General features: G+C 34.5%; 4 protein-coding genes across 6 annotated transcripts; 2 read left to right on the top strand and 2 right to left on the bottom strand.

The window, feature by feature from the left end:
- Positions 1 to 65: 65 nt before the first annotated feature.
- Positions 66 to 4,173, top strand: LOC144841973 (lipoyl synthase, mitochondrial-like). The gene is made up of 10 exons (XM_078698293.1): positions 66 to 197; positions 509 to 687; positions 1,036 to 1,129; positions 1,436 to 1,516; positions 1,727 to 1,883; positions 2,314 to 2,371; positions 2,508 to 2,636; positions 3,057 to 3,202; positions 3,762 to 3,944; positions 4,065 to 4,173. Exons 1-10 carry the CDS (start codon positions 147 to 149, stop codon positions 4,127 to 4,129), a joined length of 1,143 nt encoding a protein of 380 aa, XP_078554419.1. The 5' UTR covers positions 66 to 146; the 3' UTR covers positions 4,130 to 4,173.
- Positions 4,131 to 11,997, bottom strand: LOC144841955 (CWF19-like protein 2). The gene is made up of 14 exons (XM_078698265.1): positions 11,854 to 11,997; positions 11,366 to 11,470; positions 10,935 to 11,162; positions 10,692 to 10,811; positions 10,050 to 10,259; positions 8,731 to 9,489; positions 8,121 to 8,333; positions 7,777 to 7,917; positions 7,149 to 7,361; positions 6,480 to 6,596; positions 5,838 to 5,993; positions 5,578 to 5,658; positions 5,379 to 5,480; positions 4,131 to 4,653 (listed from the first exon to the last, which is right to left on the bottom strand). The coding sequence occupies exons 1-14, from the start codon at positions 11,938 to 11,940 to the stop codon at positions 4,519 to 4,521; spliced, it is 2,667 nt and encodes an 888-aa protein (XP_078554391.1). The 5' UTR covers positions 11,941 to 11,997; the 3' UTR covers positions 4,131 to 4,518.
- Positions 11,998 to 12,128: 131 nt separating this feature from the next.
- LOC144841977 (malignant T-cell-amplified sequence 1-like) lies at positions 12,129 to 15,292 on the top strand. Its single transcript, XM_078698299.1, has 6 exons — positions 12,129 to 12,279; positions 12,639 to 12,791; positions 13,479 to 13,576; positions 14,017 to 14,150; positions 14,495 to 14,562; positions 14,683 to 15,292. Exons 1-6 carry the CDS (start codon positions 12,269 to 12,271, stop codon positions 14,762 to 14,764), a joined length of 546 nt encoding a protein of 181 aa, XP_078554425.1. The 5' UTR covers positions 12,129 to 12,268; the 3' UTR covers positions 14,765 to 15,292.
- A 448-nt stretch (positions 15,293 to 15,740) lies between these two features.
- On the bottom strand, positions 15,741 to 25,203 carry LOC144841964 (ATP-binding cassette sub-family E member 1-like). Of its 3 annotated transcripts, none has more exons than XM_078698279.1 (15): positions 25,127 to 25,203; positions 24,146 to 24,390; positions 23,742 to 23,839; positions 23,094 to 23,211; positions 22,199 to 22,336; positions 21,171 to 21,240; positions 20,590 to 20,686; positions 20,108 to 20,197; positions 19,560 to 19,681; positions 19,111 to 19,260; positions 18,460 to 18,594; positions 17,684 to 17,853; positions 16,960 to 17,102; positions 16,704 to 16,826; positions 15,741 to 16,591 (listed from the first exon to the last, which is right to left on the bottom strand). In XM_078698279.1, the coding sequence occupies exons 2-15, from the start codon at positions 24,365 to 24,367 to the stop codon at positions 16,432 to 16,434; spliced, it is 1,836 nt and encodes a 611-aa protein (XP_078554405.1). In that variant the 5' UTR covers positions 24,368 to 24,390; positions 25,127 to 25,203; the 3' UTR covers positions 15,741 to 16,431. The 3 variants fall into 3 exon arrangements, with proteins under 3 accessions (XP_078554405.1, XP_078554406.1, XP_078554407.1); XM_078698280.1 differs by lacking the exon at positions 25,127 to 25,203 and adding an exon at positions 24,996 to 25,099; XM_078698281.1 differs by lacking the exon at positions 25,127 to 25,203 and adding an exon at positions 25,039 to 25,054.
- Between the last annotated feature and the right edge of the window lie 147 nt (positions 25,204 to 25,350).

The raw sequence follows: 25,350 nt of genomic DNA, 5'->3' as shown, positions 1-25,350 counted from the left end.
GTAATAATTAATTTGTATATGCAATACAATGTAATTTGAAATCAAATTTATGACTAGGGCGCTGAGGTCAGTGTAGGCTAGTATGTGACCTATAGTTATTACGTAAAAAAGCCAACTTTTTTTAGTCAAAACAAATCAGAAAAAGCATGTCTAAAACCGTTGCAGTAACGTTTCAAGCAGGAAGTAGGCTGTTTCCAGTAAGTAGTCTGTTTTGAGAAGTTGTACTCAATTTTGCAATGATTTTTATATCTTTTAATTAAAGCTAGGCCAAACACGCCAGTCATGCTTTATTTTTGACGACGTCTAGTCGTCTACACACACTTGTTGACAGTTTGTTAAGGCAGTTCGCCCCAAAATATTATTGTTGGATTTTTAACCAATTATTTAGAAACGGAACAACAAAATTTCAGAATAATATACCTTGGTGGCATACTTTTAAAAACGTGACGTCCATTTTTAGTAATTAGTACATCATGATTATAAAACATTTGTGTATTTTTTTTGATAGATTTTTCGTCACTCATTACTGGGCGCTAGAAGATGCTGTAGCAATTTAACTTTGGAGCAGAAAAAGAAAATTGCGGATGGACCTAGTCTAGAAGATTTCATATCAGGAGACTTAGTCATAGAAGAACCTTCTGAAGGCCCTTATGATGGCACTTTAAAACGAGAGAAAGGAATAAAACGGTGTGGTTAATAAATAATAATTGGAAAATTCATACTGAAAAAAGTTGTATTCAATATTATTACTCTTGTTAATAGCATTTCAGCGATAATCCAGCAATTTAAACCAAATAATAAATACTGTATACATTAGTGTCCTTTTACGCAGGCCAATTCATTTGATTTTTGATTCTAAATTGTTTGTGCTTTATTTTATATAAATTATATTTATTTAAATTTAATTTTTATTATTACATGTTTATGTCTCGTCATGATGTATTTTTGTGAGGGTCCCTAATGATCAGCTTTGGCTGGATGGACCACCCTCGTAAAATATTGTTGAAATAAATAATAACTAACTTTTTTTTTCAGACTTCGTCTACCGCCGTGGTTGAAAACTGAGATACCCATCGGCAATAATTATTACAAATTAAAAGAAACCTTACGAGATCTTAATTTGCATACGGTGAGATAGTTTTTTGGGAAAGTTCTTGGGGTTGAAATTTAAGAAGGTGGGAGGTGGTATTTCGAGACTTAGAGTACTACTTAGCCATCTGTATGCTGTAAACATTCTGAGGCCTAGAGTCAGGGTTAGGTAACAGTACACTCATTTACTTAAATACAATTTATAGTAACTTTTTCAACAACAATTTCAGTTTGAACACAGCCTGTATATTCTGCCCCACCTGTGCAAACAAAAACCACACTAAAACAACTATGCTTGCCATAGTTTATGTAAAGTGTGCATATTAATATTATTGTGTCAATTTAGGTATGTGAAGAAGCAAGGTGTCCGAATATTGGTGAATGCTGGGGAGGTGGTGAACATTCAACAGCGACAGCTACTATTATGGTATGTCGAAACAAGCTAGTTTACGTTGGAATTAATGGCCGCCATATCGCGATATTATGCACTCCGTTGCTATTTAATCACTCTGTAGGAAGCTACGTTTCATAGTAATCACTGTACTTTAGTCTATGTGCACATTTATTTTTCGTTTTGTCAAAAGACATTGAATACTCCTTCAAAGATTGTTAAACAACAGCCTTCTTTTCCAAACAGTTACTAGGGGATACGTGTACAAGAGGATGTCGATTTTGTTCTGTTAAAACTTCGAGAAAACCACCTGCACCAGATGCAAATGAACCAGTAAATACAGCAAGTGCAATAGCCAAATGGGGTTTAGATTATGTGGTGCTCACATCAGTTGACAGAGATGGTAAGAGATTAACATCAATTCATGCTAATGAAGATACAGGCAAAACTATATCAGTACAATAAATAGGTCTAGACTAAAATATAAAATGCAACTACTTTGTGCCCATATTTTTATGGAGATGATGTTATGTATATGTTTGATTCAACCTGTTAGTGGCGGTTTCATCGCTGTTGGTTGTCAACTGAATAAAGGTTAAATAAATAAATATCACTACCATATTTGGACATGTCACTACCATTTTGGACACATCACACTTTTTTTGTCAAACTAGTTTGAGAGTGTAGACAGAGCTTTACACTGAGAACACCAGAAGTGAAAATTTCACATACCATATGTGGTATTAAAGTAAACAACACAATCAAACGACAATGAGGTTTTAATAAACATAAGTAAAAGATATTAATTTGCATATTATTTTCATTGGTTGTAGACTTGCCAGATGGAGGGTCAATACACTTTGCTGAAACTGTCTCAGAAATCAAAAGCAGGTATAGTTTAAAATTACACCGAAATATATTTTACCAAACTTGGAAGCATATACACATTTTTTTGTGTGCATGTGCAACTTTTGTTGGTGCCAAAACCCGAAGAAAAATTAATGACTATTGTTTTCATTAATACTAGGGCGCCACAAATAATGGTTGAGTGTTTGACTCCCGATTTCCGAGGTGATCTAGAGGCTGTTGGTAATATTGTTCGTTCTGGACTTGATGTATATGCGCATAATATTGAAACAGTAGAGGCATTGCAGAAGTAAGTACTGTTTGGTTTATAGATATCATAGGTGGGCTATGTTTGTACAAAATTATTATTTTATATATTAAGCATATTGCTAAGGATCATAACTAGTGAATATAAACAAGAACTTTTATTTGCATTCATAAAAATTTTAATAAAAACGGTCCCATATACATGTGAAAATCCATTCCTGGTGATGATCAAATAAAGATTAAACGTTGTATCATGGCTTGCCTCTCATTAATATTTGGAGTCAGTTTTATACTATGTTATATATATATATGTCGTATACAATTTGGGAGTGGAGTTGTTTTGTCATGATAACAAAAATTGTGACTTCTCACAGGATTTGGACCCTGGGATTGATAGCCAAGCACCTAACCACCCAGCTAAGAAAGTAACAGTTTTAAAATCATTAATAATCACCATTTACAGATTTGTACGTGACCCACGAGCAAACTACAAACAATCTATGAAAGTACTTGAACATGTTAAAATGTTAGATGATCAGAAATTTACTAAATCATCCATCATGTTAGGGCTTGGAGAAACAGACCAGGAAGTATTTCAGACCCTCAAAGGTTTGTTGTGTATACTATATTAGTAATGGACTGTTTTTTCACTTAAGTTATTATCTGTGGACAGGGAAATATTTTGAGCGAGGTCAATACTACTGTATGTTGATAAAAGTAGCTTTGCGTCCGGAGCTAAGTTAACATCTGACTTACCCTGAAGTATAGGTACTTCGTAGTAATTTTCATTTCATATTAGTACCTGCTTCTTGGGTTCAAATCTAATCCTAGTCATCAGCGCAAGCTTGATGGTTTAGAGGTACAAGTGCCAGGTTAGTAAACTGGAGGTCATGGGTCCGAATCCCAAAGGGAGCTAAGTAAACTTCTGACTGACCCTGAAGTAAAGGTACTTCTTTGTAGTAATTATCATTCCATATTACTATCTGCTTCTTGGGTTTAAATCTAACCCTAGTCATCAGCGCAAGCTTGGTGGTCTAGAGGTAGAAGTGCCAGGTTAGTAAACTGGATGTCATGGGTCCGAATCCAAAAGTATTCTCTATGTACAAAGTATTCAGTAGAGTAGAGCAAAAATATAACTTGCTATTATTAAAATATTTCTATTGTGTAGATTTACGGACTGCTGGTGTAGAATGCGTCACATTGGGTCAATACATGCAGCCTACTAAACGACATTTAAGAGTAGAAGAATATGTTACGCCCGAGAAGTTTAGTTATTGGGAAAAAGTTGGAAAGAAATTAGGATTCGCTTACACAGCTAGTGGGCCTTTAGTGCGTTCTTCATACAAAGCAGGTAAGTGTAATATTGCTATTGTATGAATGTAAATATTTTTATTGTTTGAATTTTCCAACTAGCAGTTTCAAACAACTATCAGTACTGGAGTATAAATGTTTGTTTAACTTTATTTTTCAGGTGAATTTTACATCAAGAATTTGTTGGAAAAGCGACGTGAATCAAATACCACTTCAAACGAATAAATACATAAAAATATGCCTTTTTTATTGTAAAAAAAATTATTTTATTTTTAATAAATAAAAATAATTACTGTACTGTATATTATACATTGATTATAGTTTATTACACTGAATGGGTACTAATATTGTATTATTTTAAAACGGCAATGTGAATAACTGTATATTACCAAGTCCCAGGGGGCTTGGTATTACTATTACAGTATTACATGTGTTAAATGTGCATTTGAGTTTGGTATTTTTTTAAATAATTTGTCCAAAGTACATAACAAATATATGCAGGTATAATTAACATATTTTTAACATTGTTTGGTAAAAAATGGGTTTGGATTTTGTGTAATAAAACTATTATTTGTGTAGTGATTTTAAGAAGAATTGGCACTATAAAATGTGTATTATTTATTTGTGATATCGAATGGCTTCCACCAATCTGCAAACCTCAAAACCTTCCGTCTCTGATTGTCAAAATTTTCTCTCAATGGATTTCTCCAGCGCCTAGGCTCCAAGTCCAGCATCCCACCCAGTATTTCCTTATAAATAATATAGACAATAAACATTTTTGAGTACCTAACTTACTTTATGATTTTGGTAGCTTTGCCTTGTAAAGTAATTAATTCTTTATGTTAAACCAGTAATAAAATGTGTATGTGTGCGATGTTTCAACTTGTTGTCAACAAATCTTCATCTGGCAATGACTGGATGTTAGTGGTTGCTAGGAGTAGATGGTAGTTGTAGAGCAGTGCCCCCTATTGGCAAACTAAACTATACATGGAGCTATTAGCTCGATGGACTAACATCCAATCATTGCCGAGATGAAGATTTGTTGACAAGTGGAAACATCGTATCTTAAGCTCTGTCTACACTATTAAACTTTATGTGACAACAAAATGTGATGTGCCCATATATGGACATGATGATGTCATATCACTACTATATTTGGGCACATCAGAATTTTTTTGTCACATAAAGTTTGATAATGTATACAGAGCTTTATTATTACTGGTTTAACGTAAAGAATTGTATAAAGATATTTAATATAAAACCTAAAAGATAATTATATGTCCTAGTACATTGGGTGTCTATATCTAAAAATCCGATATCTAAAAATCTGAAAAACTATATCCTCAGGACAACTACTTCCTTATGTTTAGTTAGGTAGCTGTTGTCCTAGGGTGTAGTTGTTAGGAAGAATGGTTAACTTCACTGAAAAACTACAGTATTATTTAAAATAAAGTTCTTTAAATTGTCTACTTACCTTGCCAAAATAATGTGAGAATGTTTGTTCATCTTCTATGACATGTGCGAACCCTCCATCCATTGCGAACTCAACACTAAAATATGGAAAGCCCTTTGGAACCTGTATAAAATGAGTAATATAAAAACATGAACAAAAGGCAAAACACAGTAATAACAAAATTTGAACAACATTTTGTAACAGATACATATTTCCTTACCGATTTGCGTATACCCTTTTGATGCGTGTCTACTAACTTCTTATTCTGTGACCATTCTGACCCACTTTCCATTATGGCTTTCTAAGTATATATAAAAAAAAAAAATCGCATAACTATTATTAAGTTATTTATTGCAGTTCACTATACAAACTTCCTTCGTCCATAGAGATATAATATCTTTATAGTTCCTCCAGTCATGAGGACAATACCAGTTGTTGGTAACAACAGGAGTAGATATGAAAGTTTGCGGAAAAACCTACCTTAAAATAAATAGGCGCCATTTCCCCCAACTCCTTGGGTACAGGTACGCATTCAATACGCATGTGATATTGTTTGCGTAGGTTCATAGACGTTTCCAGAAATACTACATCTTCATCTTGAGATTCAAACATTGTGACAAGTGCCCTCTTTAATGTCTAAATAAAACAAAAATTATAATTCTACATTTTAATATATTTTAATATTCTAGATTTCCTGATATTAAATAATAGTATAAAATCTACAGTTCAGAAACATGGACCATTACTAAGCGTCTCGAAAAAAGACTGAGAGTAACAGAAAGGGCAATGGAAAGAGTACTAATAGGCGTCACAAAGAAAGATTTAAATCAGGAGTTCAGGACATAATAACCAGCATAAAATCAAAGAAATGGAGGTGGGCAGGACATCTGGCCAGGAGATATGACAACAGATGGACAGTCAGACTGACAAATTGTACTCTAAGAACCTACAACAGAGGCAGAGGGAGACAAAAGATGAGATGGAGGGATGAACTAACAACACATTGTGGCATTGCATGGCAAAGAGTAGCTAGAGACAGAAGTGAATGGTCAATTGGTAAAGAGGCCTTCGTCCTGCAGTGTAAAGAAATAGGATAAGAAGAAGAAGAAGTATAAAATCTACCTGTATTTCATTCCAAACATCTTCATCTAACGCTGTTGCCGCCGTCGCATGTTGCATCGGTATCAGTAGACAATGGCCATCTGTTAGTGATTGCGTCGCTGGTAAACTTAAATACACCTATTAAAAATAAAACATCAATCTACTTATAAACAAACGATTTAGTAAACAAAACATGGCATTCTCAAACCAATTAATAGAGGTAAGAGCAGGAGGATGGTTGGACTAATGATCGTGAGTTCGAATCCAAAGCTCGTCACAGTGCTTGTATCCTTAGGCAAGATACTTAGGTTTACCTAGCTTTCTACCTAGGTGTACAAATGGGTACCTGGTGTCAAAACACAACTACGCTTATTACTGGCTGCAACATTATGGGAGTATGTTTCCAGACGTGTTTGATCCAAATATGAACGGGGTAATAATGTGAAGCACTTAAGCTCTGTCTACACTATCAAACTTATATGACAAAAAATGTGATGTGCAGATGGACAGAATGATGTCATGTCACTACCATATTGGGCATATATCACTACAATATTTGGGAACATCACATTTTTTTGGTCAACTAGTTTGATAGTGTAGACAGAGCTTTGGAGTCTTTGTGCTTTAAGCGCTATATAAGGTCGACGTAGTGTTGTTATTATTATTATTGAAAACCAGCACATAAACTACCTTTGTTCCTAAAGATATGATAAGGTGTTTTTTCATCTCAGAGCTGTCCAGACAATAAGGACATTTAGAGAGGGCAGCAGACAGTTGCTTGTGTTCGGCTATTGCTCTGGCTTTCATTTTCTCTTCTGCTTGAGCGCGAGACTCAACCTGAGCGGCTCGCGAGACAAACATATCATCTAGAGTATGATACTCATCATCAGTCTTGTCAATAGACTAAAAAGAAAATTAAAAATCTAAAATTTAAAAACAACAATTATCAAGTGCTCACTAGGGTCCTGTTTATGCTGCAAAAAAATAACCATGTGAATAAATTACAGTGACCCTAATTGGCAGCAGAAACACACCAAATTTTAAATAATCGGTCAAATGTCAGCCTAAAAATAACGGTTTAAGAAACCCAATCAATTCGGTGTTAGATCACCATTTAACCAGTTATTACTGTGCAACTTTTAGCTTCAACGCAAAAGTTATTTGATTGACAGCCGCTGATCTTGAGTGAACTACACTGCAGTAACGTTTGAATTGACCGCCAGTGCCAATTGCATTTTGGGTAATGCTAACGTTGATGACCAACCACTTCATTAAACGGTTATTTAGGAGCAAAAAGTTAGCATAACCTTTGACCTACCCTTCCTGCTAACCTTGACAGCATCATATTCTGATCTTCTGCACGACTCATTCTCTCGCGCTGTACCAACGTCTTTAAGTCAAAATTATCATCATCTGCAAAATAGCGCTCCCGTTCACCTCCATCGCCGTGTGTTGGAAGCTACAAGTACAATTAGGAGATAGATGAATATACAGCAGAACCTCTATTAAGGGGACACCTTCAGGAACCAATAAAGTGTCCTCTTAATATTAAGCATGTACCCTGAATAGAGGTTGGCTGCAGTGTAAAACATATTTCTGCTGCTAATTAAATAATTAATATAATAATTAATTACTACCACAAGATTTTATTGTATCATATACCTTAACTTTCTTTTTTCTTTTCTTTCCCTTCCTATTCTCAGTCACTCCTTCCATCTCTGGTACTGGCCAACACTGCCCACTCTTATTCATTCTGGTAAGTACAATCTCCTCTGATTGGTCATTGGATTGACCTGACCTCGCAGGCATCTTAGGTTGTTCTAATTTCGCTTTTCTAGCTGCTTCGAGTTCAGCTTTCAGTTTAGCAGCTTGCTCCTGAAAAAAAAGAAATAATTGTACTTGTACTTTTTGAAAAAAGTTCATGAGAATTTTGACAATGTGCTAAACTCATGAAGGATTGTGATGGAAAAACCAACTGGTATTATGCACCTTCATTAACTTCCGTACCTCATGGCCAAATTCTTAGCAACATTTATAGGCATTGTCTTCCACATTTATGCTTTAAAGTGGAACAGCTGTAGATTAAAACAAATATTGAATGTTTTGAATGGGGAGACTATTTTCATTAATTCAAAGTTTGACTGTTCCATTCAACTCTTTTTCAGTCAATCTTTTAACTCGCGTAAATATTCTCTCCATTCAACTTATTAACATTCATTATTTGAATAAATATTCTACAGATTAAAAAAAAAGTTTATCAGTCACAGCCTACCTCATTGCCCATAAGTTCAGCCCTCAGAATCTTTGCACCTAGCTGGTTCATCTCTTGCTCTGTTAAAATCCTGACGGGAGGTGGAGAGGGACTACGTTCCTCTGAATCACTACTACTAGACCCACTACCATCCTCACTACTACTACTGCTGCCACTACTACTATACTCCCTTTTACTTTCTTTAGATGATGATGATGCCACTGGAGATGACACTTTTCTGTCTTTTGCCTTTTCTGTTTCATCAGAAGGCTTCCTAAATGCTTTATCTCTCCAGTTCTGTGATGGAGTAGTCTTTGTAATTTCTTTATGTCTTTGATAACTTGATTCTTCTCCAATGCCTTCACCAGGTTTTCTAAACATTGGTTTTCTTTTCGAACTCATATCACCTGGTTTTATGAACATACTTTTGCGATCTCGGTTATCATATTTTTCTTCTCTTTTGTCATCTCTGTTTCTATCATGCCTTCTATCACTCCCTGATCTTCTGTCATCATGTGAGTCTCTACTTCTTCCGCTTGATCTCTCCTCATCTTTATATTCATTTCTATCTCTTTCTCTATTTCCATCTCTACCTCTATCATCATTTCTATCTCGATGTCGATCTCTTGCTCTGCCGTCATCATACCGATCTCTTCTGTCATCGGTTCTTCTCTCGTACCTTCCATCTCTGTTCTGGTTCCGATGCCCTCGCTGGTTTCCTCTTTGTTGATCCAAAGATCCTTCAGCTTCTGCTAACATTTTATAATATTTTTCTGCAGACTGAAAAAAGTGTACAATACAATCAAATTCATTATTATATAATAAGAGACAATAGCAGGAGTTTCTCGATCTACTGCTAAAGGTGCAAATTCTCCCAGTTGTTTTTGCTATACTAAAAGTATCTCAACAGTGCATACATTTGCTATGTAGGCTCCACTAGGCACCTACAGGCGAAAAATGCATTGGTGACACATTTTCTACAATGCAAATCAAGTGCTCCCATCCTCAGTATACCAATTTAGTGAACAGTTAATATTTTAATCATCTTTCTAGTCTTCGGACAAACAACATTCTTATCATTAAAGCTTATAGATATATTCAACAGTATAATTATATTACTTGTTTTATTGTAAAACAATCGTGAAACGTGTATCAGAAGATATTACAGTGCCTGACATAGCCATTGTTACTGTGAATGTCACTGAAATATAAATAGCACCGTCTATAGTTTGGACATGCTTTATAAATAACTGCTTTATAAATTCTTGGGAGTTGGGACCTCTGTAATTCAAACAACATACTATGAACTACCAAAAACCACATTGACCCACATAACTTACCCCAAACCTTTCAGCTAGTATATCATCCACTTCCTTTCCACTATCTTCTGACTGTTCAACTGCTCTTTTATAAGACTGCTTTAGCCACCAAACTCCACCATCTCTTTTCTTTGGTAAATTTGTTGTACTTGTTTTATTGGGGTTCTCTTCAGGAAGGCCACTACCTCCATTCTTCCAGAAAGGATTCAACTCGTTCTTGCACTGCCCAGGCTGAATAAAATAATTATGTTTTAACTTCTTTTCATGGTACATCCTTTTATAGCTAGTTAGGGACGTACAGGAACACAACTTATCAAGCTCTTTTGAGTTTTTATGCGTTTCCTTTTCATCTTTATATTATGTATTCATATATTGTTGTATTTTCAATGTTTTATGTTTGATGAATAAAGAATATTTTATTTGATAGCATTATTGGTGACAGGGGCAGATCCAGGATTATTTTAGCTAAGGTCCAGGGGCTAAGGGCCTCGGAAAAATAATGCGTTTTATGGTGGTAGGAGATCACTAATGCACTCTGATTCGATCATCTGTAAAGGGTCTTCCACACCTGCTCTGGCACGGTTCCTTGGGGGGTTGGGGGAGGGGAGGCAAATCAAACGTGAATATTTCATGTTCACGGTAGTAGCAAAACCCTTTACTTACATTATCCAATACACTCTTCCTTTCCTCTTTTTCTTTTTCTTTCTCTACATCTTTATCCTTCCTCAAATCTTTTCTTGTGTACGTGTTCATGTCAAAGGAATCCTTCATCCAGTCATCTCTCTAGTGAAATACAAAATAATTTTTTTATATAATTCACACAGTAGGCCTACTTAGCTTACTCAATTTTATTTATTTCAAAAATTGTTTTGAAGTCCAGGAAAACAAACCCACAAACTACTTTACCTGTGACTGCTGCGGTTCCGAGACAGAAGGCGGTGGTCCAGCCACAGTGTATACAGGTTTTACTGGGGCTTCTTTTGGTTCTTCTTCTTTTACAACCCACTGCATTCCATCGTCATCTTCTGAGTCATCTGAACTTGAAGAGTTACTTTTTTCTTTCTTTTTATGCTTTTGTTTCTTCTTGTGTTTCTTCTTCTCTTTTTTACGCTTCTTTGACTTGATCTTCTGTTCCTGTGAATACAGTAATATTACAAAATATCTATTTTTTTATTTTAAGTTTATTAACAAATGAAATAATTATTATCTTAATTACAATTTATTGCCAGATGCACATATACTCATGTTTAAGGCACTCTGGTTGTATAACATTTCAAATACTTTTTTAAAAACTGCGCTATTCCAATTTTTTTATTCAAATTATTTTCCACACTTACGTCGTCCGCAATCTTCTGACTCACTGATGGTAACATCCAGGTATCTTCTCCCTTTAATCGTCTTTCTTCTTTACGCTTGGCATGTTTTTGATATTTTTCTTTAGCCTGGAAAAAACTCAGAATTAATACGGACTGTGTAAGCACGATTTTGTCAAAAAAGACCAAAAAAGTGGTGGGAAGGGAAGAAGAGCGGAACAGTGCGGTATCGGCGTATGGGATATAAATTTAGAATTTAAGATAATAACTTTATATGGCCACCGTCGTTAATATTCCATGCTAGGTTTAGCCTTTTTGGAATGAACCGGATAGGAATAATAGGGCCTAAAGGCAAGCTAGGCTTAGTAGTGGTATTCGACCCACACAAAGGCAGTTTCTCCCCGGTGTCAATATTTCCCTACTCGACTTATCTAGCCTAGTGCCTACACAAAATCATTTACATGAAACAGCAATAATATCTACTGACAAATATACATTATACAAGTACTTACGTCATCAACAATTTTTTCTCTGCGTTTTCGTTTTTCATTTCGCTGGTTTTCAATTTTTGTTGAGCTCTCAAAGTTAATCAGCGACATGTTTCGCAAAGTGAACGTTTTTCAAAAGGTTAAAGGTCACTCACTGACCTAACTTTCATCAACTTTTTTTTAAAGTGAACAATTGAGCACTAAAACAACATTTTTTGTTTGATAGAAAATGGTAAAACTTACAACAGATGTAACAGATACAATTCAAAACTTACTGAATCATTAAATTTTAAAATTGTTGATGATTAAGCATTTTTAGAGAAAAAACATCATGACCTAAGTCATGCCAATTCATCAAGCAAGATTCTACTGTGAAGGAAGTAGCCAAAACAGTTCATAACAATTAATAATACTTTTAACTATTCAATATTACACAGTTATGTTTAAAAAGTGAGTATTTATAATTATGAATATAAATTAACCTTCAATTTGTACAAAACTACAGTAGGTTTTTATTTATATAAATTCATAAAATATGATGACTATGTCTATGATGGCTATGTCATATGTGCCCAATTTTTGAAAATTAATAATAAGGCCTACTAATATATTAGGATACTACTGTATATTATAATAATATATGGGGATTGTATTTACAGGGAGGTATATTTGTGGTAGTTGGGGGTACGGTAGAACAGCAACTCATATTATTAATATTACAGACAGTGTCTTTTTTCACTAAACTAGCATGCAACCATTCTGTCAAAATGTTTAAATTTATTTTTTTTTGCTTTACATTTTTTTTATAGGTTCATAGCCAAAGATAATGTTTCTGGAACGCAGCAAGTTAAATCATCAGTAGCGCGTGGTATTAGAGCTGGCTTAGTTGAACACTACCCAGCTGTCGCACCTTACGTTGATCAGATTGTTCCAAAAAAAGAACCATTAGTCCTTGTCAAATGGTAATGTCTATCCATCCGAAAACTTCAATTGTTAATTTTAAAGCACCTTATATTTTTCAAAATTTTTCTGGAATTTCATTTTATTATTACGCATATTGAAGCTTTAGCATAATGCTCTAATGCACTTGTCAATTGTATGACCCACTATACCGCCCACAGGATTTGTCCTACGTATGTGCATCATACCTTATGAATGACGCACGCAATATGACTTACCTTTAGGTGACCATGACGCACCCATTTTGACGCACTGTGACCATGTTGTTTATGATATGGTGGGTGGTAAAGTGACGGACATTGACACACAATTGTTCATTGATGTGACGTACCATCTAGGTTTTTTGACACACCCATACTTCAATAATTATTTGTAAATGACACACCTCTCCCGGGGGTCATATAGTGGGTCATACAATTGTCTCAAATTATTGACAATACATTACTAGATTTTTGTTTTTTACCCTCTTTACTATTTTGTGATGAAAATAATGTTTCTGCTGTCTTTTTTTTAGCCATGACCACATAGAACTTGTAGCATGACTCCCATATCCCAGGGGTCATATAGTGGGTCATACAATTGACAAGTGTATAAGTCTCAAATTATTGACAATACTAGATTTCTGTTTTTTACCCTCTTTACTACAATAATTTTTTTTGAAAATAATGTTTCTGCTGTCTTTTTTTTAGCCATGACCACATAGAACTTGTAGCATTGGATGGAGAAGTGATACTATTTAGGGACACAGCTGGTATATTTATGCCTACACTTAAATTATTACACAAATGTAAGTGATGAGTATGCTAATTAATATGCTTGGGATAGTGGAGGAGAGGGGGAGTTCTTCTATGCAGTCTGCTTGCAACCCTTAGCACAACACTGACCTTCAGGCCAACCCAATGGCAACACCGACCCTCAACTTAACACCGACCCTCAACCGTACACCGACACTCAGCCATACATAACATCTACTATTCTCTGTAATTGTAATTGTAGTGGTGCTGTAGCTTGGTGGTTAACGTGCTTGCATCCCAATCCCAGATTTCAATCCTGACTTAGTGCCAGGGTAACTCATGACTCTTTCAACTCCACTCCATAAGCCTCAAATGAGACTTAGTTTATAAGCACAATAAATTATAAAATAGTTTATCCATCCTGTAATTGACGAATTGCTTGTTGTTGGATGCGTATGGAAAAAAATAACATTGTCTTTGATTGTTATTGCAGATCCTACGATGTTACCCCACCAACAGGTAGACAAGGGTGCAATACGTTTTGTACTTAGTGGCGCTAACATCATGTGTCCTGGTCTAACATCGCCTGGTGCTAAAATGATAGAGAGTCCAGAAAAGGAAATAGTTGTATCCTTTTAAACAAATCAATTTTGGTTGAGCAAAGTGGAATTATATCGTCAACAAACTTGCTGTTTTACGTGTCATAATAGGCTTTTATAAAAGAAATATATTTACTAAACATACTGTATTAAGCTCTGTCTACACTATCAAACTAGTTTGACAAAAAAGTATGATGTGCCCAAATATGGTAGTGATATGCTCAAATATAGTAGTGATATGACATCATCATGTCCATATAATGGGCACATCACATTTTTTTGTCACATAAAGTTTGATAGTGTAGACAGAGTTTTCTGTGTCATAATAGGCGTTTATAAAAGAAATATTTTTCACTTAACATAATGTATTAGGCAATTATGGCAGAAGGAAAAGAACATGCAATTGCTATAGGATTAATGAAAATGTCATCGGAACAAATGTAAGTAACTATTGAAAGTATTGATAATTATACAAACTCATCAATTGAGTAGTTTAAAAGCCTTTAGTGCATAATTGTTTACTTACCGGTGCATTATAGTATGATTCCTCTTTTTTGCAGTAAAACAGTCAACAAAGGAATAGGAGTTGAAAATTTACATTATGTGAATGATGGTCTATGGCAAATGAAAAATACGAAGTAAGAAAAGGGCACAACTATCACCACATCCTGGCAACCTTAGTGGCTTTGGGAAAGCGAACGAGGCAGTTCACAATGGAACATTCAAGATGGCCTAATAGTACTGTACATTGCGAGGCCTGGTATTAAGAACATATTGCAAGCTCTTTTAGTGATCTTGTAAAAGATAATTGTACCAGTATGCAGTAAGTGCTACTTTTGCAGACATCAGGTTTTTATCACAGCCATAAATTTTCGCTGTACCACTATTTATTTTATAACAGATGAAAAATCATTCCGAATTTTAAGCCTGGTAGGATAATTAGCAAAGTTACAATGTGTAAATGAATTTAATTATATTTTAATGTAAATGGGACGATAGGCTGGGGCAAGTTTTCCAGGCTTCTTACTGTAGAAGCAACAGGTACAGCTTCCAGGTGCCAATGGGTCACAAGCAGTCACTGCTGAACACCAATACAAATCCTGAATTGACATGTACTACAAATGCTAAAATACATTTTTATATATGCTTCAATAAAGTACATGTATATAATAGTTGTATGTCTCCGAGAGTATTCTTCTATCTTGTCTTCTCACACAGGACCAATTCATTAAAATCTTGAAACATTTTTTAAAGATTTAGTTTTATTTATTACAGCAAAGAAATATAAATTAGCACATATGAATGCGACAATATATTCTTAGAAATATTAGTTCAATCATGGCTTCACAATTTTGCCATAGAATAGAGGCCATATTCTTAAAAGATTACTATATTTAGGTGGTTTCAACATTTTTTTTCCTGAATTCCTTTTCAACATAAATGAATGCATAAGCAATAGGTTTTAAAGTATAAACAAAATCTGTCATGAGCTTGGGATATGTACGTCCATAGTACACAAAATAGCAGCACACATTTATATTTCAATTTACGTCCCAATCCTGTATTGTACCCACAAAAACATGAAAAATAAAGGTTAATAAAATCAGACTTTAAATACTCAATTTTGTAGTTTTAATAAAGTTATTCACTTCTGTAAAAAACAAAACAAATAATGATTTCACTTAAAAGACAAACGGTTAATTTTAACCAAAAACCATTGTTTTTTAGGTAAAACTTTTTTTTCCCAATCCAGTTTTTGGTCAAAGTGAATAACTATTATGTGACATCAAAATGGCATATTCAACATATCTTTAACGATTAAACAGGAATTGATGAAATGGTGTCACAGAATGGTATACACATTTTAGTCCACTACAGATCATGTATGTAGTCAGGTGCTAGGTGGAGGTACCCAGCTTAGGCTTGTAGAGTTCCTTAGCTAAGTATCTGGTTTAATTCATCAAATTGTGTACAACACCATAGAGTAATTTGTATCTTGTGCTTATCTATAGATTTATATACAAGTAACAGATACTAAAAAAAGGTTCACCACAGACACTCTTAGAACCTAGGTCCAAGAACATTTACACAAAATAAAATATAACCTTTGACTCTTCAGCGTCAATAGGTCCAACTTTACAATATCATTTCAGTTGTTGCAAAATTTCATTGAATCATACATCTATTTCTATCAGCATCAATTAATTTATGTTGTTTGCTGCCCTCTATATGCTGGTTTGTTTGCTGCCCTCTATATGATGTTATGTTTGCTGCCCTCTATATGATGTTACGTTATGTCTGCTGCCCTTTCAATCTTCTAAGAAGAAGTAATTGCCGCCTTTCTTTTGCTCGGCATCTTTTACAGAGTGTAACTTGTTGATACGAGGTCGGTAGTTGGTTGGGTCACGTCTGAAAGTGATCTCCAACGACTCTAAAAACTGGTTCATTCCATTAAGTAGAGATTGAGGCCTGCAATTACAGCAGAACAAGTTTTAAATATAAGAAATAACAGTGTAGGCACTATTGCACAAGTGATGTTATGTTTTGTAATTTGCAAGCTTTTGTAAAAAGTGTAACTTACGTATTAGCGGTGGTATCTATGGATGGTTTACCGTCAAACACAATGACACGGTCTGCTAGGTACGTGGCCATGATGAAATCGTGTTCCACTACAAAACCAGTCTTCTTAGCATGCAGGATAAACCTGTAAACATATAGAAATCGTACACAAATACAAATACTTTTAAATAATTATGCATGTATTATTTCATTTGTATATCTTCATTTTTATAGCGGTTATGCGATTAATCTAATTCGTTTTGTAAGTTATTGCTGACCTTTTTATGACCTTTGCAGCAACCAGACGTTGTTCTGAATCCAAGTAGGCGGACGGTTCGTCAATGAGATAAACATCGGCAGGTTTACCAAGACACAATGTTAACGCAACACGTTGCAATTCACCACCGGACAGATTTTGTACCTACCAAAAAACGAGATAAAGCTGATTTATGGAGGTGTTAGGGTAGTAATGAAATTTACATACTAAGGGCCAATTTACACAGACGAGTGCTAACAGTAATAAAAATATAGAATCTATGTTATTCCTTATGACCATTCCCACAGAACGCGGAGCGGACGGGCAGTTTCCACTTAGGGTAGATACAGATTCTATGTGGGACAACCGTTACCGCTCGTCTGTATAAATTGGCCTTAATTCTGTAACAAGCCTACATCTACTAAACTGTGTGCTGCCTATCACCTGGCATGTAAAATATTTTTCTTTCGTCGTTTATTTGACAAAAATGCATTTACTGTATGTACATTGCTCATATAAATAATAAACCGCAAGGAATTTCATTTCAGAGGGCCCCCAATATATGTGCTTGTACATGCGCAAAGAATTTTATCAACGAATTTTTATGCATGACTGACTTCAACTATACGTAGTTGTCCAAGCAAAACTTTACTTGGGAGTTGACGCACAACACATGAATGCCCTGGTTGGTGTAAACTGGGCAATGTTAAAGGGGTACTAGCGTCATCATTATTTAAGATTCCTACCTCTTGATCAAACAAGCTTTCAATCTGTAGGGGTCGCATGACATCCGTTATGAATTGCGGATGTACGTATGAATCTCGTATCTTCTTGTGTAATAACTGTTGTACCGTATCCGTCGACTTTGGGCTGATTTTCTGCGGTTTGTAGCTGATGTTTAACTGAGGTATAGTCACTAAAAATAATATAAATTTACCATCTTTATTCGAATAAACACCCTTGTATTGTGTTGAATGGTTTTGAAGTGGGCATTTATAGGAGGGGGCATTTAAATTTAGTGTAAAATGGAAACATATACATTAAAATTAAAACAATTAAAAATAAAATGTGGTGTAAATTGTAGATCACCTTTGTGATCATTCAAAAAAAAATGTTTATTCTTTTTATTATGGCCTAGGATTACCAATAGTAAATTCATCACTGTCCTATCAGATAGGTGGTAATAGGGGCAATTTTGTGAACCAGTTCACCGGGGTAATCCTCTACTCATCTCGAATGATGAACTGGGTTCTTTAAAGTGCACACAGATTATAACTGTGTACACCGGACCTACGGTTTATAGTCCTTATTCGACAAAACTTGTTCCACCATCAGAACTAGGAGTGAGTCTGGCTTGAACTCTTGCCAATATTGTTGGCTGTTTAGGTATGGTAACTGGCGCCCCTGCTTTAACCACTCGGTCATTTGACTAACTGGGCTTCCTTTATACTGTAATAGGTACTCCGTAATAATGTGCCAGTAAAAACAAGACCTCTGAGGAGAACTGTGGCTTTTTGTTTACCTGATTCATCATCTGGTTTCAGATGACCCGCCATCATTCTAATAAACGTTGTTTTACCGGTTCCATTTTCACCGAGTAACACCACGATCTCGGAATCGGTAAATTCACCTTGTTGAACAGTCAAATGAAATGAGCCTATAAACAATATATTATTATTATTATTATTTACATAATTATTATTATTAGTTATTTATGTAATGTATACATAATTGTTAGGTGCCATTTCAACAATACAAATTTAGGTAGTGAATGTTTCAATTCACAGAAAGTAGTTTTTACTATTTTTTAGCCATTCCCATGATATATTTTGTCTGTGTTTACCATGTTTATGATTTATTTTTGGTCAATAAAGGAAATCAAGAAGATAGTACATTTTCAAAGATATAAAAAACAATGTGAAAGCCCAAAATCTCTCTCAACACTGTAAATTTCTATTTTCTTTTCATTGACTTTTTCTATTTTGATGTCTGGGTCAATTTCTTCTTTGTTAATTAGGATTTTTTTCTGGTTTCTTTATTTTTTCCCTTCACTTCACTAAGCACATTCAGATGACATTGTTTGTACATATATATTAATATTTATATATTTTGTTTATATATTTATATTTATTAGATATCTTCAATTTAAAAACAAATTTCTAAATTAACCTACCGAGTGATTTTTTCATTTTTGGGTACTTGTATCGACTCATCCTTTTAATCTCTTCCTCATCCGCATTCTCAGATACTTTGAATGTTAGAGAAACTTCACGAAACCTCAAATTCTCGGTGGGAACATAACCGTCCAAGAAAATGTTGATACCTTGTAAAAAAAATTGTAATTTATTTGAAAATGCAACACTAATAATTTTGAATAAACTCAAAATTTAAATCTATTTTGGCTTTTATGCACTTTCTTTGGTTTTTTTATTCGCAAAACGTTTTTTGTATTATCATATTAAAGTTGTCAAAATGACGACTTGAAATTAAAAGCATGAAATGTCATTGAATTGAATTGTTAAAAAAAATAATTTTTTTTTTACGTTTTGGTGTGGACATGATTACATTTGTATTCCATGGTTTTGGATTTCAAAATAAGTCAAAAATATGAATTAAACCTACCTTCTCTGACACTAAAGGGCATAGTGACAACACCATAGGCACCAGGTACGCCATACAAACAACAGATAAAGTCAGACAAGTAATCTAACACACTCAAATCGTGCTCTACTACAATTACATATCTACCCAAAATAAAAACAACAAAATGTCAGTATAATAGCAGAAACAACTTAAAATCAAAACAAAATTTATATTTTTTTTATTAATGTTAATGGAATAAAAAAAATAGTTATATTACAAATATAAATCGTGATCCCGTGTTAAGCTCTGCTCTGTCTACACTATCAAACTTTATGTGACAAAAAAATGTGATTTGCCTATATATGGACATATCTCTCCCATATTTGGGCACATCACACTTTTTTGTGTCAAACTAGTGACGAAAAAAAGTGTAGACAGAGATTTAGAGCAGCTATTCTCTTTAAGCCCATGCCTTGCTCTTGTTAAATGACGTGATTTTAAAAAGTATCTGAATAAATACTTTTATCATTATTAGTTCCTTGTAACTGCCAAAGTAATTTAAATTTTAAGGTGCTTGGTTGACTTACTTGTTAGCATCAACCAGTGATCGTATCGCGAGAGCAGCTTTTAAACGTTGTTTCACATCCAGGTAACTTGAAGGTTCATCAAACATATATCTATTAACAAAAAACGTTATAGAACATTTTTCTACATTTCAAATATGAATTTACAGAAAAAAATACAGATTTTTTGAGAGATACAAATTTACTTATTTCCTTAAAAATGTATTGTCCACCTGAAAATTATTTTTTTTCAAATGCCATTTTAATGTCACATAATTGTAATAAGACTGTAATAGACCAAAAATTGGATCATCAAAAAGTTAAAACTGCAAAATGATTCAAAATCTGATTTTATTAATCTTTATTTCTTCAGGATTTTGGGGGACAATACATTTTATTATTACCTGCTTTACACTAGACGTTTTAATGTGCATCAGTATATTCCAAGCTATTTAACTACTATGTATTTAACATAGTATTTTTACAACACATATAGATATACTTACACATCAGCCGCTTGTATACACACAACGGCACACGCAAATCGCTGCAGTTCTCCTCCTGAGAGATCGCCTACTTTTCGATCTGTAAGTTTGGTTAAATCTGAACGCAAAATTGAATAAATAATGTCAAATTGATGTGAAATTGCTCTGTCTACACTATCACACTTTATTTGACAAAAAAATGTGATGTGCCCATATATGGACACGATGATGTCATATCACTACCATATTTGGGCACATCACCGGCATATTTGGGAACATCACACTTTTTTGTCAAACTAGTTTGATAGTGTAGGCAGAGTTTAAGGACAATGCATCTAAATAATACTATTTACTTAATAATATTCGTTAATGTTTAGTCCTTATTGCACAATGCTTCTAGGCACTGTACATATTATTATCCTGGTCAATTTTTGGATCAAACACTCATGGAAATATACTCTCATAATGCAGCTAGTAAGCAGCGCAAAGTTGTGTTTTGACCTAAAGCAGGTTTTAGTTCAGTGTGAATGCAAATAATGTTGAATAATGTAAGATTTCAAATGTTATTTTTTTGCAATTAAAATGTAAAGATGTTGACATACCAAGCTGTTCACATACATGTACTTGTGTGTTGGTGTCATCCTTCTTATCTAATATTGACTTTACACTTCCCTTTAAGAAATAATCAAAAAGAACAAATGATATAAAGCACTTATTTCAACCAACAATCTTACAACATAAACATCTCTACTTACAGTGATGGATTGGAAAGTTTTACAAAATCTTTTTTTCAAACAAATTATTGCTATATTATTATTATTGTTATATTTGTACTCGGAAGTTGTAACTTAGTATGTGTGGGACCAGTAAAATAGCATGTGGGGTATTAAAAACAATAACCAGTGGCCTAGGAAAAACAATAGACAGTGGGCTAGTAAAAACAATACCCAGTGGGCTAGTAAAAACAATAGCCAGTGGGCTAGTAAAAAACAGTAGCCAGTGGGCTAGTAAAAAACAATAGCCAGTGGGCTAGTAAAAAACAATAGCCAGTGGGCTAGTAAAAATATTAGCCAGTGGGCTAGTAAAAAACAATAGATAGTGGGCTAGTAAAAATATTAGCATGTGGGCTAGTAAAAAACAATAGCATGTGGGCTAGTAAAAACAATAGCCAGTGGGCTAGTAAAAACAATAGCCAGTGGGCTAGTAAAAAACAGTAGCCAGTGGGCTAGTAAAAACAATAGCCAGTGGGCTAGTAAAAACAATAGCCAGTGGGCTAGTAAAAACAATAGCCAGTGGGCTAGTAAAAACAATAGCCAGTGGGCTAGTAAAAACAATAGCCAGTGGGCTAGTAAAAACAATAGCATGTGGGCTAGTAAAAACAATAGCCAGTGGGCTAGTAAAAACATTAGCATGTGGGCTAGTACAAACAATAGCCAGTGGGCTAGTAAAAACAATAGCCAGTGGGCTAGTAAAAACAATAGCCAGTGGGAAAATAAAAAATCATTAAATCCCTGAACTGATTAGTTCAGTCAGTTACTCAAGAGCAAATTGTAACATCTTTCACCTATCTATTTTAAAGTACTTAGTACATTCCTATTTATAAACCATAGATTTCTTTCTTTCTATTTACCGTGACAGCCTTTGGAATCTGGTCCACATATTGCGGCTTGATAATTGCTTTTAGATCGTCTTCAAGAATCTTTGTGAAGTAGTTCTGTAACTCGGACCCTCGAAAATATTTGAGGATTTCTGTCCAATCAGGTGGTAGCTGAAACGAATAAAGTAACTTCATAAATGCTTAATGTAGTGACAACAAAAAAACGGCTCACAGAAAGGGAATATCACAAACTATCACTTCTTTTGGGAAACCCCTATTTTAAGGGAACAGTTTTTTTTTTGGACAATATGTTTTAACACTATGGTTAACCCCTATTCCAGGGAAATGGTATTCCTTAACAATGAGCTTCCTCCGTTGAAATATTTTATTTATACTGGGTGACCTCTTCAGTCAAAGACTGGTCTCCCAGAGGACTCAGTTATGATCAGTGGCTGTGATGTACTAGTACACCGGGGTAACCCTCTTCTTGTATCGAAATATGTACTAGGTTCTTTAAAGTGCACATGAGCTAGATGTGTACACTGGACTTCTTATCCAAGAAGACTCGTTCTACCACCAGAACCATGGAGCGAGTGAGCCTCGAACCCTTGCCGATGTTATGGCAATGTAATTACAGTTCCACTGTCTTAACCACTCGGCCATTCACTCACTGCAATCCTATCATGGTCTATTCGTCTATACGGGCTTTTTATTTATTTTAATGTAACTAGTCTATCACAAGCCCCTTGGGGTTTCTTGGAGGTCCCTTTCATCTTCATTAAATTTTTTACTCTTTCTATTTGTTATATGTTTGAATAAGATTGATTTGAAACTTTCTAAGGTCTCGAAATTGTCTCTATTATAGGGTTCTACAGTATTATTATATTTCAAAAGACATGAGTAAATATATTATGGAATGATGTCTTACGTCGTATTGACCGAGGTTTGGTTTCACTTTGCCAGCTAAAATTTTAAGTGCTGTTGATTTTCCAATTCCGTTTGTTCCAACAAGTCCAAGAACTTCTCCTGCTCTGGGAATGGGAAGCCTAGCGAGAAAAGAGTTTATAAAGTTCAAATTATTTATGAGCAACAAAAAGTAACTAGCAACAGAAATATTCAATTGCATATACCCTAGGCCTAGCTAGGCTGATGAGGCTATAAAGGCAGCATTACCATCATGAAACTTTGCCAGGCAACTGAAACTGATCTAGGCTAATTCTATTTTTTTTGTTCTGATTCCACGTCTTGTAGAGTTGTTTCCATTAATTAATCAAAATCATATAAACGATTTAAAGCTAATTTAAATGTTTTTTTGGTCTACATTAGGATGTATATCTCTCCAAAAATGTCATCGCGACAATGAGCGTCAATGTTGTTGATTTAAAAATAGGTGGCGCTGTTGGATTTCATGTTCAGAATCATAGTAATTTTTTTCCGTACTCAGAAGAATAGAGAAAAAAAAAGTACTATTTGATGATCAATAAATAGTGCGTACTATTGCACGCCATGTAACCCACCCATGTCCAATCAAATGACATGAATTTATTTAGGTGTTATATAATAAATAATAATAAACCTGTGTAGCTTGAATGAGTTAGCATTATATCTGTGTGTCGTGTCCTTAGCAAGGTTACTTGGAAGATTTATAATTGCAATCGCCTCAAATGGACATTTCTGGAAAAAAAAAAAACCAAAAACACACAATGACGTTACTGTTGTTAAAGTAAAATCTAAAACTAAATTTTTAAATGATTTTTCATCAACATTTTAGCATATCATGTAATGAGGTAATCATAATTCCTATTCTGGGGGCACCCTGTTACGGGGATCCCTATTAGAGGCACCCTGTTTAGGTGGCACCCTATTAATGGGGTAATTTGTTTGGTCCTGAAGTTGTTCTTAATAGATAATCCACTGTATCCAGTTTGGACACATGTAGTCGCCAAATTTTGTTTAAAAAAGGAAAATCCTATGTAATACCTTTGAACAAATGCCACAACCAATGCAAAGTTCTTCAGAGATGATGGCTATCTTATCTGTTGGCACTACTTCAATGCATAGTTTGCCCATTCTAACCACTGGACAAGACTTTTTACATTCTTGCCGACATCTTTTGGGTTTACATTTGTCATTGCTGACAATAGCAATTCTCGTCAGTTTGCTCTCCTCCTCAGACGCGTTAATTGGTCTTACTCTCGGCATGATAATGATGACCTAATTATCTTCTGTGGAATTAAGGTACTTTTTAATTAATTTTATCAAACACATATCATCAAATATTGTATTAAAAAACTGTCAACTGTGTAGCTCAACATATTAAATAAATAAAACCTGAAGTGATACAAATAAAATGTTAACCTTTGTTCAAATTTGATTAATTTAATAGGCCTAGCCTAGGTCCAATTCTATGCCTACATAACATAAGTAGAAAATAGTCTCCTAATAAGTAACATCGTCTATCTCTCCAACACATTTTGATTAATAATTATTAATTGTAGGCCTAAAATAAAACTAATAAATTTAATAATTTATTTTAGAAATTCAATGTTATTTTGTAAGTAGTTAAATCCAGGCTAATCTGATTTTAGACAATGTATTAAGCCAGACTATGCCTAGCCCAGATCACCTTGATATAAAGAAGCCTAGGCTAGAGTAGTTAGGGCGCTACCCAACGCGTCTTGCTTCTAGGCTTAAGCTAGTCTGACTCGAGGAGCTGGGTGAACAAGGTCTAGGCCTAACTAAGCAGAGGCCATCAAGCTAGGCCGCGGCTAGCCTCTACAGACTACAGAAAGTGAAACAATATGTTCGTGAACATTGAATAAATACGAACGTTTATCACTGTCAAACAATATCATTAAACAAATTATGCTGACCACGGATTATCCGACTAACAACTGACGCAAAAGCGATTCCAATTCAAAAAGTTATTTCACAACAAAATGTAATATTTAATTGACTTACAATTCTCGATCCCTGACAGGATGGAGATCTTCCACCACCAAAAAGACACGTGTAAATACCGCCCCCTATATTGTCCTCGCATCACAACTTGACTTTACTGTAAGTAATTAAGTAGGTACAGTACTGGATATAATTATGCCAATAGTATAGTAAATAAAGTATGTCTGTAGTACTAATTCTCTACGCATAGACCACAATACATTGATTGACACACAGTACAAACA

Source organism: Antedon bifida, chromosome 5 (genome assembly GCF_963402885.1).
Source record: "Antedon bifida chromosome 5, ecAntBifi1.1, whole genome shotgun sequence".
NCBI classification, from domain to species: domain Eukaryota; kingdom Metazoa; phylum Echinodermata; class Crinoidea; order Comatulida; family Antedonidae; genus Antedon; species Antedon bifida.
The sequence above is the reverse complement of the archived record's forward strand: the minus strand, read 5'-3'. Positions and strand labels throughout refer to the sequence as shown.

Excerpts from the sequence above, each read along its gene's own strand:
- LOC144841955 (XM_078698265.1), bottom strand. The coding sequence starts at position 11,940 with ATGTCGCTGATTAACTTTGAGAGCTCAACAAAAATTGAAAACCAGCGA. Across the intron at positions 10,260-10,691 it reads GGAAGAGTGTATTGGATAAT|CCTGGGCAGTGCAAGAACGA; the intron begins GTAAGTAAAGGG and ends TATTTTATTCAG. Across the intron at positions 5,994-6,479 it reads ATGTTTGGAATGAAATACAG|ACATTAAAGAGGGCACTTGT; the intron begins GTAGATTTTATA and ends TGTTTTATTTAG.
- LOC144841977 (XM_078698299.1), top strand. Across the intron at positions 12,792-13,478 it reads CCATTAGTCCTTGTCAAATG|CCATGACCACATAGAACTTG; the intron begins GTAATGTCTATC and ends TCTTTTTTTTAG. Across the intron at positions 13,577-14,016 it reads ACTTAAATTATTACACAAAT|ATCCTACGATGTTACCCCAC; the intron begins GTAAGTGATGAG and ends TTGTTATTGCAG.
- LOC144841973 (XM_078698293.1), top strand. The coding sequence starts at position 147 with ATGTCTAAAACCGTTGCAGTAACGTTTCAAGCAGGAAGTAGGCTGTTT. Across the intron at positions 688-1,035 it reads CGAGAGAAAGGAATAAAACG|ACTTCGTCTACCGCCGTGGT; the intron begins GTGTGGTTAATA and ends TTTTTTTTTCAG. Across the intron at positions 2,372-2,507 it reads GTCTCAGAAATCAAAAGCAG|GGCGCCACAAATAATGGTTG; the intron begins GTATAGTTTAAA and ends CATTAATACTAG.
- LOC144841964 (XM_078698279.1), bottom strand. The coding sequence starts at position 24,367 with ATGCCGAGAGTAAGACCAATTAACGCGTCTGAGGAGGAGAGCAAACTG. Across the intron at positions 21,241-22,198 it reads AGATTCCAAAGGCTGTCACG|GGAAGTGTAAAGTCAATATT; the intron begins GTAAATAGAAAG and ends TATTTCTTAAAG. Across the intron at positions 20,687-21,170 it reads ACATGTATGTGAACAGCTTG|ATTTAACCAAACTTACAGAT; the intron begins GTATGTCAACAT and ends TTTTGCGTTCAG.